This window comes from Hyperolius riggenbachi, chromosome 3 (assembly GCF_040937935.1).
Source record: "Hyperolius riggenbachi isolate aHypRig1 chromosome 3, aHypRig1.pri, whole genome shotgun sequence".
NCBI classification, from domain to species: Eukaryota; Metazoa; Chordata; class Amphibia; order Anura; family Hyperoliidae; genus Hyperolius; species Hyperolius riggenbachi.
In genome coordinates, this window is record NC_090648.1 from 428730665 (window position 1) to 428745406 (window position 14742).

General features: G+C 46.3%; 1 protein-coding gene across 2 annotated transcripts; it reads left to right on the plus strand.

Annotated features, from left to right (window-relative positions):
- Positions 1 to 1234: 1234 nt before the first annotated feature.
- Positions 1235 to 9923, plus strand: LOC137564154 (RAD9, HUS1, RAD1-interacting nuclear orphan protein 1-like). 2 transcript variants are annotated; one of them, XM_068277605.1, is made up of 3 exons: positions 1235 to 1320; positions 5404 to 5706; positions 9261 to 9923. In XM_068277605.1, exons 2-3 carry the CDS (start codon positions 5539 to 5541, stop codon positions 9831 to 9833), a joined length of 741 nt encoding a protein of 246 aa, XP_068133706.1. In that variant the 5' UTR covers positions 1235 to 1320; positions 5404 to 5538; the 3' UTR covers positions 9834 to 9923. The 2 variants fall into 2 exon arrangements, with proteins under 2 accessions (XP_068133706.1, XP_068133707.1); XM_068277606.1 differs by lacking the exon at positions 1235 to 1320 and adding an exon at positions 1338 to 1379.
- The last annotated feature ends 4819 nt before the right edge of the window (positions 9924 to 14742 follow it).

A 14742-nucleotide genomic window follows, 5' to 3' on the forward strand; every position in this document is an offset into this window, starting at 1 on the left:
AAATGATCCGAGATTCGGATCAAAGATCCGGATCTTTTCAATGATCCGATTCGAATCATCCGGATCATTGAAAAGATCCGAACATCCCATCTCTAGCAGCGTGAATGGAGGCGGAAGTATTGTCTCCAGCGCCGCCCATCTGCCATGACACTGCGTCACCGCCCCTAAGCCATGACACTGCGTCGCCGCCCCTGGCCTATCTGCCGCGCCCCTCTCCTCCCCGCAAGATAATAGCGGCCAGCAGCATAGTCTGACAGGACACGTAAGCTGCTGGCTGCAAAATTCAATGGGACGCGGCAGGGAGGCCGCGATCTACCAATCAGGCGGTCGCGATCTACTGGTAGATCGCGATCGACCTATTGGGCAGCCCTGTGGCCACACACCATACAATTTTTTAAATATCTGTTCAATTTAAGTATTGCAAGAAATTTTTCTGACTGATTGTAACATTTCAAAAATATGACCAATGTACCACACACGTATGTTCAATTTTTCCCCAATTATGATAAAAATGTTTGGAAACTCTGACAAAATTGCTAGGGTGTGTATATTAATAAATTGACAATCCAACACACACCATACAATCTTCAGAAAGATTGAAGAAAAATATCTGGCATTCCGGATCGATTAAAATCGAAGAAAGCGGGAAATCCGATCGGGTTTTTCAGTCGAATGAAAAAAAAGCTTTCGATATTTTCGGGAGATCCCATCGTTTTTATCGAATTAACGTAAAATCGGATCATTTTATTGTATCGTGTGTGGCCACCTTTATTAGTGTAATCACACAGTACAAACATCCGACCCCTGTAATATCTGCACCTGATGCAAATGTTTCACCTTGCTTCATAAGAGAGTAGGGCGGCCCTGTAAATACTAAATAATTATATATTGGAGGATATTTGTCACAGGCAACAAATCTCTGCAATTTTTTAATTTAATAGTCTCATCTATGATAGGGAATATTTAAGCTGCCGATCTCCTTTATAATGTTACCAGCTATACATTTATTATTTATGTAGTACATTTCCTTTATTATAATGGTTGATATTTCCTATCTACCGTATGCTCTAAATTACCTCTATAATCAGTGGCATTTATTTATACTATTATCTATCTCCTCCGCTAGTGTCCGCCAGAGCTCCGCCTGCACAGTGAAATTCTGCGTTCCAAGCCTCGCTCTGCGGTAGTCTGCACTCTACTTCCTCCGAGACATGTTCAAACTTTTGGCAGATTTGGTTGGCGGGGGGCTGGGATAAAGCGTCATGCGTGTGCGTCCGAATAAAGCCCCGCCCTGGTAATGGCCATAGCCGTGCTGTAACGGTAGGTTGCATGTAAGGGGTGCTAGGGGGCGCTTTAGAGGCGGAGAAATGACAGGATGGGTGAGGGCTGGACGGGACGGGGGTACCTGTAGGCTATAACCTTTTTCTAAAGCCTGTGTAGATGAGAGGGGCGAATGAAAGGCTGGGAAGTTGTGGGCTTACAGTTTTCTATAGGCAACGGATACGGTTTAATTTAGGAATGAAAAGTGGAAAATACATTTAAAAATAATAAACTTCAAGATTTTAAGCGAGTGAGTTGCTAGGGAGCAGTGCCTGGACATTGTACTACATCAAGTATTACATCCAGAGCTATCTGTTGCAGTAGTCTGCTGTCAGATTCTGCTGAAACCTAATCAAGATTGATTGGACTAGTTGGTATATTGATCATGGTGCTAGTCTAGTTAAGGGGACCCAGTGGGGAACCTCATAGACGAACAACCTCTCCCCACTCACAGGGATGGTGATGAAATAAGGGACCAGCAGGAAAAACCATCCACGCCACCAACTGAATGGGTTTTAAAGTTGTGTGAAAGCCCAGTAGCTGAAAGGTATGGCCGAGGGTCCTGGTGTGCAAATCTAGAGTTAGTGGGTCTCCTTCCCTTTATGAATCAGTGGTCACAACCAAATTGCTGCAAGCAGGGAGCGGTCTTTGAGGTTTCCCGCTGGGCGCCCTCAACTAGACTAGCACTTTGATCACTATTATTCAGTTGTTTTTTAATCAAGTAATTGTTGATCTCTGGCTGTATCTGGCAGTTACAATCCTGTGCCCAGGTAGTATTGAGGTAGACCAGAGGTGCCCAAACTTTTTCAGCAAACGAGCTACTTCAAAAATTGCGATTTAACAATGATCTACCTGGTAGAATTACATACAGATGCAAGCCACAACTGCAGAACATGCACATCACTCAAGCAGGAAGCGTGATCTCGCCAGAGGTCCTTTGTAATCTACCGGTAGATCAAGATCTACGCAATGGGCACACCTGTGGTAGACCTTTGCTGTACGTACGGAGGTGTGGTAACCTAGGTTGAAAGATTGCATAGAGTTTCGCCAGCTGAGTTGATGGTTTTCTGTGACTAGCATGAGTGTTTCAGTATGTCAATAGCCCCCACTTCAGCAATTCATAGAGCTGGATAAAAGTCCATTAGGCACCATCACAGGTTTGTACAGTCTTGTTGTTCCCAAACTGTCACCCGACATGATTTTGACTTGTCATTTTGGACAACCAATATCTAGCATCCGTACACAGCATTCTCGCGTGGCACCCAACTTGACTTCACCACTTTAATTAGCAGTGCACCATGCAATATTTTTAATTGATTATACTTTCAATTTAAATTTAAGAAATATTACATGGAGTGAAAGCCGATCAGAAATTATCATCTTGGTGTTTTTTTTTTTTTGTTTTTTTTATTAATATTGATCAAAACTTGAGCAGGGGCAGTGAAGGATCTGTCTACTTTAGGGGACCCAGCAGGAAACCTCATAGGGAACAGTTCTCCAATCACAGCACCCTCTACATTAGACTGGCCAAATAGTGTGGTCATGGTTTACTACAACCTATCTGAAACCTAAAAGTTCAAGAGTGCATCATCCACCCAATCAGGTTAGCAACATTTCCTTATGAAGTTGCCTGCTGGGTCTCCTAAAGTAGATTAGCGCCCAAATCTCTCCTTATAGCAGTTTTCCTCAGGCCTAAAAGGTTGAACTTGATGGACATACGTTATTTCAACTTGGATAACTATGTATGTTACTATGTAAAATCTAGTCAGAACTTCCTTTTTCTTCTGCCTTTGTCTCTTTTTATTACTGATGTACACATCTGTGTAAATATGTATGTATTGAGGCTTGGTTTACATTCTGTCAGTGGTACAGCATCTGCAATGTATGAATGTGTTGTACTGAAGCAGATGGTGCCATTCATCAGATGAAGAATAATAAAGCAGTTCAGTCCGAAAGATTAATACCGGTTGGGTTTCTACATGCCTGTCTCTTCAATTTGGTAAAATGCAGGGCATCAGAACTAGTGTTAGGCCTAATTGTGTTTTTATATGACTGAACAATAATCCGACTTGATTGATTTATATTTTTAGTTGAGTTGTGTAGCACAAGCTGTGTGGGCATTACTAGAGTCCCAGGCTCATATTTTAGCTCAGCAGGTCAAGTGGAAATGCATTCAGTTATGTTTGCTTATACATAACTGTCTAGCAGTTATCACACAATCTCTTTGTTAAAGAGACTTTACAAACCCAGGCAGCCAGTTGATAAAACATTATTAAAAGACAACTGAAGTGGGAGACATATGAAGGCTGGCAGGCTGTCATATTGTTCCTTTTAAACAATACCAGTTGCCTGGCTGTCCTTATGATCTATTTGGCTGCAGTAGTGTAACACCAGAAACAAGCATGCAGCTAATCTTGTCAGATCTGACAATAATGTCAGAAACCCCTGATCTGCTGCATGCTTGTTCAGGGTCTAGGGCTAAAAGTAGTAGAGGCAGAGGATCAGCAGGATAGCCAGGCAACTGGTATTGCTTAAAAGGAAATAAATATGGCAGCCTCCTTTATACCTCTCACTTGTCCTTTAGGCGACTTGCACACCAGGACGTTGCGTTTAGGGGACGTTATAGGGCACATAACGTGCCCCTAATGCAACGCCTGGTGGTGTTGGAGCAGGACGCTACCAAGAGCCGCGTTACCAGCAGCTCTTGGTGCGCCTGCTCTGTCGGAGGCGCTGCGGAGACCACGTGAGCGGAGCTCACCTCATCACGTGGTCCCGCCAGCCAATCAGCGGCCGCTCCTAAGAGTAAACACTGCAAGTGCAGTGAATGCCAAGTAGCCATGTGCCTGGCTACGTAGCGGCCTCTCCTCTCCGCCCCTAAAATAAAAAAAACACACTGAGCATGTGCAAACAGTCTAACGCGGCTTGGCCGCGTATAAAGTACTGCATGCAGTACGTTGTCTTGACATGAAGCGTTACTGTGTAACGCAACGTGGGCACTGTGAACAGCCCATTGATTTTTCATTGCTGTGCGTTACAGGCTGCTCTAACGTGCGCCTGTAATGTCCCACTGTGAAAGCAGCCTTAAGGTAAAAAAAAAAAATGTTGCAAATGTTGCTTTTTTTTAATCAATTAGTTTATTGCAGATTATATTTCCCATGCATAAAATAAAACGCGTAATGGAATTAAAGTTTTAAAGGGCACCTTTAGTAGAGGAATATGGAGGCAGCCATGTTTATTCCCTAATAAAAATGGCAGTTACCTGGCTGCCATACTGATCCACGTTTCAGTCACACCAGAAACAGAACCAGCAGGGTCAGACCTCAGGTAGGACACCTGATCTAGATAGTTGTTGTGGATCTAAAACCTCCCATACGCAGCTCAGTAGCAGCCCATTCAGGGATTCAATCAATCACTCCCAGACTGGAGGTCTACCAAGATGTAGCTACCGATCTACCATCTCGCCCCACTAGATCTCAATCGGATTTCAGCAGAAGGTTTTGTGACACTTGATACCATAAAAAGCTATATGTTACCTTCTTTGCCCACCTAATTGAAATTTACTGCTGGGCCATAGTACATTGTCCGGAATGAAATGGAAGTCTATTGATCAGGTTTGTGTAAGAAGGTAAGTATTATATTTAGCGTTGCTTTTTAGTAAGAGTTTTTTTTTTCCGGTCTTTTAGCCCCTTCTACTATCCTAGTGGATCTGGCTCACCATTAGCTATCTAGGTTCTCAACTGGCAGCCAGATACAATGTAATTGATTTGATCCTGCATATCAAGACTGTGGAGTCAGTTTATAAAACCATGGACTCAGGTATGCAAATATTGCTCCACAGCCCTGCTGCGTAATGGTCACTTTAGCTTATAAAGTATTGGAAATAGATGATCAGTATGAAAGCTAAGCCAGCAGCAGCATTTTTTTTTTTTTTCCAAAAAAGAAATATGGCAGTCTCTGTATTCCATGTATTTCAGGTTTTCTTTAAACAGCTTTTTAGCTATAATTGGTGGCATTTGAGGTAAATGCATCATGTTAAACCAATTGTTATTTAGTTGTATGTTCATTTTATACTGTATTTTGCAGATCTGAGAGTGCTGTCTTACTGTTGGCGGCATTCCTGCAGCCAGTGAGTGATAGATTCTTACTTCGTTCTGTGCATGGCCTGTATTTGACACCCTTTCATCATGTGGTTCCCATCTTCCTGGCCTGAGAGTGCTGATGCCTGCCAAGAAACGGACTGCCTGTAACCCCCGCAAGTCTCGCTTGGCCTTCCTGGAGAGTCCAGAGCATGGTCCTATTCACGAGTATGGCGCAGCTCTAGCATCAGCGGAGAATCCCATAAATGTCCCTACCAAGCCCCTGGATCATGACGTCTCCACATCTTGGGTAAATGTGTGCACATTGGTCCCAACATGACTAAAGGGGCCCATACACCTAACGATTTTCCCGCCAATATACAGCAGATTCGATCACTGTGATCTGCTGTGCAATTGTCGCGCAAATGCTGACAGAACGATCGATTTCCATCCGAAATCAATCATTCCCGTCGATCCGTCCATGCGGAAGATTTTTCTCGATCGCCGGCGGGTCGGGAGTGCGTCGATAGCGGCGTTTAACTGCCCAGACGACCGTTGCAATGCAGCAGCTATACATTACCTGTTCCAGCCGGTGCAACTCCACCGGGCTCCGCTGTCTTCTTCTCTGCTGGGCTCCAGGACTGCAGCTTCACTGAACTTCCTGTCCCAGCAGGAAGTTTAAACAGTACAGCGCACTCTACTGTTTAAACTTCCCCTGGACAGGAAGTTCCATGAAGCCAGCCGGTCCGGAACCCAGCGCGGAGAAGAAGACTGTGGAGACCGGGAGAGTCATGCCGGCCGGATCAGGTAATGTATAGCTGGCGGGCAGCTGCACAGATTGTGATTGTGAATCGATTTCAGCCTGAAACCAATCTGTTTGCAGTAAAGGCAGCCATACGATCCCTCTCTGATCAGATTCGATCAGAGAGGGATCTATCTGTTGGTCGATCTGATGGCAAATCGACCAGTGTATGGCCACCTTAAGATTGTGTTGGCAATGGTGGCTATATGTAACTTGATGTGTGGTCAGACTGAATGTTATACCTAGTACACACCATACAATTTTCTGTTAGATTTTCTGCATTAGATTATTTTCTGTAGAGAATGGTCATTCTCTCTGGTGCATTGTCTTCTGTTTATCTCCTGCTGAGTAGAACAATGCCTAATTGCTCGGCAGATAGATGGTAAGATAGATAAAATTTCCAACATGTTGAACTTTATCTGGCAGGTAAATCTAACAGAAAATTGTATGGTGTATTCCCAACATAACGCTAGGTACACACCATACAATTTTCTGTTAGATTTTCTGTAAGATTTACCTGCCAGATGGGTAATTCATTACCAGTCTCCACAGAAAATAATCTTATTATGCATTCTAACAGAGGAATGGAACAGAAAATTGTATGGTGTATTCCCAGCATTATGCTGGGCATACACGGCAAAGTTATCAATCGAGCCGCTGATGGCTTGATTGATAATATCCGACCTGTCCGATGACCTGCCGGATAGATTCCCCACCGGCGGACAATAGCGGGGAATCGAGCGGCTGAAAAGGAGCGCAGGCGGGGACGCGGCGGGAGTCGATCCGGCAGCTAGTCGGCCACCGGATCGACCCGTGTATGCCCAGCATAAGATAGATTCCTCTCTGATCTAATATGATCAGAGAGGAATCTATTGCATGGTGATTCCCAATAGGTTTCAGCATGAAATCTATTGAAAATTGGTCCTAGTACCACCGCTCCCCGCTTTAAATCATCTTCCCTCCACTAGAAATTATGACATGATGAAAAATTTCTCCGAAGGTTTTTAAATTCTGCATAATGAATTCAGAACACCTGAGTTCTGCCAAACGCCACACTTAAAGGAAACCTGAACTGAGAGGGCTGTGGAGGCTGCCATATTCCTATTCTTTTAAGCTACACCAGTTGCCTGGTATCCTACTGATCCTCTGCTTCTAATACTGTTAGCCATAGACCCTGAACAAGCATGCAGATCAGCTACTCTGACTGAAGTCTTACTGGATTAACTACGTGCTTGTTTCAGGTGTGTGATTCAGACACTACTGCAGCCAACAGATCAGCAGGATGCCAGGTGACCGTTATTATTTAAAGTGATTGTCCAGGCTAGGAAAAAAAAAATCCACTTACCTGGAGCTTCCTCCAGCCCGTGGCAGCCGCCCTGTGCCCTCGCCGCAGCTCTGATGGCTCCCGGTCTTCTCCGCTGGTGCAGCCGACCTCGCCAGGTCGGGTTCCGGGTCGGCTTCTTCGGAACTCCACTGCGCGGGTCACGTGGTCCCTCCGACGTCAGGACGGTACTGCACAGGCAATAGAGCCTTGGAGGGCAGGAAGGAGAATGGCTGCCAGTGTCTGGATCCCGGGGTAGGTGAGTTAAAATGCCTGCTGCGCCCTATAGTCTGCACAAACCTCCTGGTGGCTACCCCGAGCCAGGCTCGATGTTACCGCTCTTGGCTTGTTTTGTTTTTTTTTCCACCCCGATCCTTACGCTGGGCTACCGGTGGGGAGGTTAAAGGAAAAAAAGAAAGTAGGCTACCTGATCCGGGGGGCTGAGTGGATCAGGTAGCCGGAAAAAAAATGCTGCTTCTGTGGGCCGCACTGGCCCACTTTCACTTTTGTGACTATAGGTCATGACGCTGCAAGGAGAGACTGTTTCTCTTGCAACGTGCAGGGAGGTGGGGGCGTGGCCAGGGAGATGGAGGTGCCCATTGGCAGCTCTCTCTGGAAACCCTGCAGGAACGTTTTGAAAAGGGAATCCCTCTCCCTGTATTTATCTCTGAGATAGCGACAAATATTGTCGCTAATCTTGGGGGGCCTATAGCGCAGCAGGGGGGGGGGGGGCAGAAAGTGGCGGTGTGGGAACACAGAGGCATGTCATGAGGTACAGAACATGCCTCTGTGTCCCAGTTGCCCACCTCTGGTTCTCTTTAAAGGACTTCCGAGGCCAAAACTAAGAAAATTACACTGTACCTTTTTCTTAGCCAGATCCACGGAGGACGCCCTGCGCGTCCTCCGCTCCGTTCTGCCGTCAGTGTCGGCCTATTCGTTCCCCCAGGGCAAGCCCCGACCCCACCGACCGGGTCGCATCGATGCCACCCCTAAGATGGCCGCCGCCTTGATCCGCGGCTGCGCAGTACGCTTTGCCGCGATTGCGACTGCGCAGCCTTTAGCCCGCCTCTCGCCGCGTATGGGTCCCGGCATCCTCCTGAAGCGTGCGGCGGGAGGCGGGCTAAAGGCTGCGCAGTCGCAATCGCGGCAAAGCGTACTGCGCAGCCGCGGATCAAGGCGGCGGCCATCTTAGGGGTGGCATCGATGCGACCCGTTCGGTGGGGTCGGGGCTTGCCCTGGGGGAACGAATAGGCCGACACTGACGGCAGAACGGAGCGGAGGACGCGCAGGGCGTCCTCCGTGGATTCGGCTAGAAAAAAGGTACAGTGTAATTTTCTTAGTTTTGGCCTCGGAAGTCCTTTAAGTACCATTTCAGTACTGAAGAAGTTGACAGAGTAAAGGGGAGTTCACCATTTGCACTTCACAGCCCGCTTCATGTGACTGATACTTCCTCCTTCCGGCTTTGTAAGGTGGATGTATCAGTCACGTGATGTGCAGGTAGTGGACTCTCCTTGACGCTGTACACTTGTTCGGTACTGAAGTGTGGTCAGGTTATCCAGAGGTATTCAGGTGTTATGAATTCGTTATGCCAAATTCAAACACGGACACTAATAATTTGTTTGGATGCCAAATGAACAGAGAATCAGTATCTGACAGTATTCCCCCCCCCCCCCCCTCCCCTCCTTTTTCACCCCCCTTTTTTCTCTTCCTCCTCTCTCCCCCTCCACTTACTGTTTTCCAGGTATCTCCACAGTTTGATCAGAATATAGCACTTAATTTCCCAGCACGCCGCCGCCTCCGGCACACCTCTGCCAACAGCACAGTGCAGACCCGTCTCGGCAACACAAGTCGCAATGGCATCAGACCTCCAGGCAAAAAAAACAGTGTTTGCAAGTTTCCTTCATTATCATTTTCCAACCAGACTACAACCACCATAATACAAACTCAGTCATTCTGTGCCAGGAAGAGGCCAAGGCCTAAGGTGACTTTACACCCCCCAGTGCTGGAGTCTCCTCCCTTGCGGGAACCCCAGGATGAGTGTTTGAGCCCCCCGGACATAAAGACTCCTGACTCAAGTCCACAACAGAACAGATTGCTAGCACCAGTGACAGAAGACATGCCAACACCAGTCTCCAGGAGACAGGGAGCACCTGACAGTCCAGAGGGGACTGAAGCAGAGCAGGTACTGGCAGAGGACACACCGGAGCACGAGTATGGAGTCCGGGTAACCTGGAGGAGGCGACAGGGTCTTATGAAATACTTGAAATCCAGAGGCAGGCTAAAAAGTAGCCAGATCCTGGTGAAGCTGTCATAGACTTTGGCTTCTGTACTGTACAGTGTGCTTCCTTTACTACAAAACAATGTCAATTTCTGATGAAAATAATAAATTGGTGAATGCACTTGAGTTTTCTATGGTTTTCTACTGTTTGTTATTGGCTTTTGGTTTCCAGTGGCTCATTGGTTTTAAAAGTGGTATTATACTCCCAAAACTAAAATTCCATGAACTACTCTACTCTAAACTACATAAAAGAACATTTGAAAGCATTCCGTGTGTAAAAACATATACTTTTACTGTAGAGAGCAGTACAAGATGGCTTAATTCTGCCCATTGGCAAAAGCAGAATACACTCTCTGCCTTTGTTTTGATTCTGCTCCCTCTCTCTGCTGAACAGACATATGGCCGTGGCAACAGCTGAGTGACTTCAGCAGAAAAGGAGGGAGGCAGAGTGAAGACACATGCCTCAGATAGCTCAAGAGCACACGAACCAAAGCTCTGGTTCATAAAGATACAACGCTAAACAGAGGGAAGCCTTAGGATCCTATTGAGGGTTCCCTCGGCATTGTCTGCTCTCCCATTACTGAGCATGGTCCCCCTCTATGTCGGTGCCATGCTTCTGTTTTTGACATGCTCATTTGGCTACTACATAGCCACGCTGATGCCAGAAGAGGAGTGTGGCCCCGATACGATTAGTGACTGTACATTGTCGGCAATCCTTCAGCGGGGGAGGGGGGGGGCGGGGGGATGACGACTGCAGAATGCCGGGGTTAGCATCAGTATCCTGAAGCTTCCCCCACTTTGGCTAAGTATCTCTGAAACCAAGCTTGTACTGCTCCCTGCAGTAAACCTATATGTTTTTACACACAGGGAATGTGTGGGAATGCTTTCAAATGTCCTTTTATGAAACGAAGAGTAGTTACTGAAATTTTAGTTTTGGGATTATAATCCTACTTTAAAGTGGAATTGAATGTGGATTGATTATAGTACATGCTCAGTTTCAGGCTTGGCACCGACAGATGGGGATGGAATATTTAATGGGGGATGCGCAGTAGCATGCACCCGATTAGACTTGGATTTTTCTGCCTGAGCAGTGCAGCTACACTTTGTGGAGGACGGGGAAGCTTCTAGAGCATGGGTGTCAAATTCAATCACATGAGGGGCCAAAATCTAAAACACAGTGTAAGTTGTGGACCAAATTGTTAAGATATACATTTATTGTCTCATACTAAGCGGTGTAGCTATAGCGACGGAGGAGGGCCTGCTCCTCCCCCTTCTTAAGAGTAGCGCAGTGGAGAAGTTTAATATTGACCTGCTCTAGTACTGTTTTGGGACTTCCTGACAGCCATACACTCTATGCTGCATACCTTTTGGCTTTCAATGCATATTATGTGATCGAAAGCTGGAGACATGGAAGCACACAGCGTGCAGCTGGTGGGAAGAACAGAATAGACTCGACATCGCTGGGTCAGGTAAATATTGTAATGTGGGGAGAGGTGTGTAGGTGTGCTTTACCAGCTGCACAAGGGAGTTAGGATCCCAGGAGTGGCCCCATGCTAATAAAGCCAGTGGGTTGTTGTCGAAATGAAGAAAAACAGCGCCGTAGATTTCAGCACCGCCATAAGCCGTAATAGGAATTAAGGCTAAGGTGCTGCTTAGACAGTAATTTGGGCACCGTCAAGATAGAGCCCAAATTACTTTAAAAATAGCATAATTTGGCTGCCAGCAATAGCTGGCAAACAAATTACATCTTATTGAGTCCATGAAAGCCTGGAGGGGGAATAGTAATTAACCACTTGCCGACCACCCGCTACCTACGGGCGGCGGCAAGGTGGCTCCCCCAGGACCGCGTAACGCCGAGCGGCGGCACCTGGGGGACTAATTAGCCGGGGATTGCGTGCATCCGCCGGCATTAGGCTCCGCCCACCCGCGATGTCAACCCACCGGCCAATTAGCAGCGCCGGCCAGATGTAAATAACCCAATCTCGCCGTTACTAATTGTATAATACACTTTGTTAAGCTAACAAAGTGTATTATACTGGCTGCCTCCTCCCCTGGTGGTCCCAGTGATCGAGCGACCACCAGGGGAGGAGGCAGCTGTGTATGTAAACGCACACACTGATCCTGTTCCCTGCCCCCCTGATTGCCCACAGCACCCCTCAGACCACTGTTTGCACCCAATCACCCCCCCCCCCCCCTAATCACCCATCAATCACTCCCTGTCACTAACTGTCAACGCTATATTTTAGATTGGGCTCCTGATCAACCTCCCCCCCCCCCCCTTGTGTACTGTATACATCTATTCTCCCCTGTAATCACCCACTGATCAGCTGTCAATCACCCCCTGTCACCACCCATCAGATCAGACCCTAACCTGCCCCTTGCGGGCACCCAATCACCCGCCCACACCCTCAGATTGCCCACAGACCCGCCCTCAGATCACTTCCCAAGTGTATTGTTTACATCTGTTCTCCCCTCTAATCACCCACTGATTACCCATCAATCACGCCCTGTCACTTGTGCCCATTAGATCAGACCCTAATCTGCCCCTTGCGGGCACTCAATCCCTCGCCCACACCCTCAGACCCCCTCTGATCAACTCGCCAGTGCATTGCTTGCATACATTCTCCCCTGTAATCACCTACTGATCATCTATCAATCACCCCGTCACCACCTGTCACTGCTATCTGTCAGATCAGACCCTAATCTGCCCCTTGCGGGCACCCAAACACCCGCCCACACCCTCAGACCCCCCCCCCCCCCCCCGATCCTCCCCAGTGCATTGATTGCATCTATCCTCCCCTCTGAGACACCCATCAATCACCCCCTAGCACTCCTACCCATCAGATCAGGCCCTAATCTGCCCCCCTGCGGGCTTCTGATCACCCGCCCACACCCTCAGAAACCCCCCCCCCCCACCTGTCACTATCCTAGTGATCTAAAAACGGTGATCAATGAAAACTGTCACTTTTTTTGTATCACTAGTGTTAACAGTTAGGCCAGTTTTTTAGCTAGGGCCCTTCGTTGGGTAGTTAGCGTCAGTTAGCACCCAGCCCACCACACCGCAGTCACTAATTAGTTGCTGATTAGCATCATCACTGTCGCTAATCAGCATTGCTACTATATAGTATCTGTAAGTGATCTTTACTGATCGCAGTCAGATCTATATTAGGGTCACTAGGATACACTAAAAATGCAGTGTTTGACCGATCAGGCCTGATCGTTCGCCTGCACTTGTGCTCAGCCCGCCCCACGGCAGTGACAGAATTTTTTTCTGATCCCTGCAAAAAACACTGTACAATAGTTGTGGCGCTGTAAAGATCAGTTTTGATTTTTTTTTTTTTTTTTTTTTTTATCTTCCCAGAGGTGCTGACAAATCCCATTTGGCAATCCCCTGGTTCTGCTGCACCCGTACTGCCCCCTTTCACCGCCCAGTCTGGAGTCCAGGTGGAGACAGATAATCTAGGATCGGCCCTAGACTTTTTTTAATCTGTTCTGCACCGTGGATCTCTACTACTTAATTGTGGCTGAGACCAACCGCCACACAATACGCAACCGCCAATCCGAGAAGCTACCATGCCCAACCTTTTTTCGGTGGAAACCACCCCAAGTTTCCAAACTTAACATTTTTTGGGCCTTCTCCTTAACATGGGTCTAGTCAATCTTCTATGAACTCACCATACACTTAACGGAATACATTGGGGTGTCTTTCTAAAATGGGGTCATTTGTGGGGTTCCTAAACTGCCCTGGCATTTTAGGGGCCCTAAACCGTGAGGAGTAGTCTGGAAACCAAATGCCTCCAAAATGACCTGTGAAATCCTAAAAGTACTCATAGGACTTTGGGCCCCTTAGCGCACCTAGGCTGCAAAAAAGTGTCACACTTTTTTGCAGCCTAGGTACTCAGAAGTAGTATAATGTGTTTTGGGGTGTATTTTTACACATACCCATGCTGGGTGGGAGAAATATCTCTGTAAATGGACAACTTTGTGTAAAAAAAAAAAAAAAAAAAAAAATTGTCATTTACAGAGATATTTCTCCCACCCAGCATGGGTATGTGCAAAAATACACCCCAAAACACATTATACTACTTTTCCTGAGAACGGCGATACCACGTGTGACACATTTTTGCAGCCCAGGTGCGCTAAGGGGCTCAAAGTCCTATGAGCACTTTTAGGCTTTACAGGGGTGCTTACAATTTAGCACCCCCCAAAATGCCAGGACAGTAATCGCACGCCACAAATGACCCCATTTTGGAAAGTAGACACCTCAAAGTATTCAGAGAGGGGCATGGTGAGTCCGTGGCAGATTTCTTTTTTTTTGTCACAAGTTAGCAGAAATGGAAACTTTTTTATTTTTTTGTCACAAAGTGTCATTTTCCGCTAACTTGTGACAAAAAATAAAATCTATGAACTCACCATGCCTCTTAGTGAATACTTTGGGATGTCTTCTTTTCAAAATGGGGTCATTTTGGGGGGTATTTATACGATCCTGGAATTCTAGCACCTTTCTGAAACATGACAGGTGCTCAGAAAAGTCAGAGATGCTTCAAACTGGGGAAATTCACTTTTTGCACCATAGTTTGTAAACTCTGACTTCTACCCTAACAAAAAAAAATCTGAGTGTCTATTTATTGATCAAAGACCTGTAGCACAATAAATGTAGACAACAATTTATATAGAAATTTTACTTTATTTGAAAAATGTCAGCACAAAGTAAAAAAAAAACATTTTTTTTTTTGACAAAATTCATGTTTTTTTTTTTTTTTTTTTGATGAATATAATAAAAACTAAAAATCACAGCTGCAATCAAATAGCACCAAAAGAAAGCCATATTAGTGACAAGAAAAGGAGGTAAAAATCATCTAGATAGTAGGTTGTATGACCGAGCAATAAACTGTTAAAGCTGCAGTGGTCTGAATGGAAAAAAAAAAAAGTCTGGTCCTTAAAG

Excerpts from the sequence above, each read along its gene's own strand:
- LOC137564154 (XM_068277605.1), top strand. The coding sequence starts at position 5,539 with ATGCCTGCCAAGAAACGGACTGCCTGTAACCCCCGCAAGTCTCGCTTG. Across the intron at positions 5,707-9,260 it reads ATGACGTCTCCACATCTTGG|GTATCTCCACAGTTTGATCA; the intron begins GTAAATGTGTGC and ends ACTGTTTTCCAG.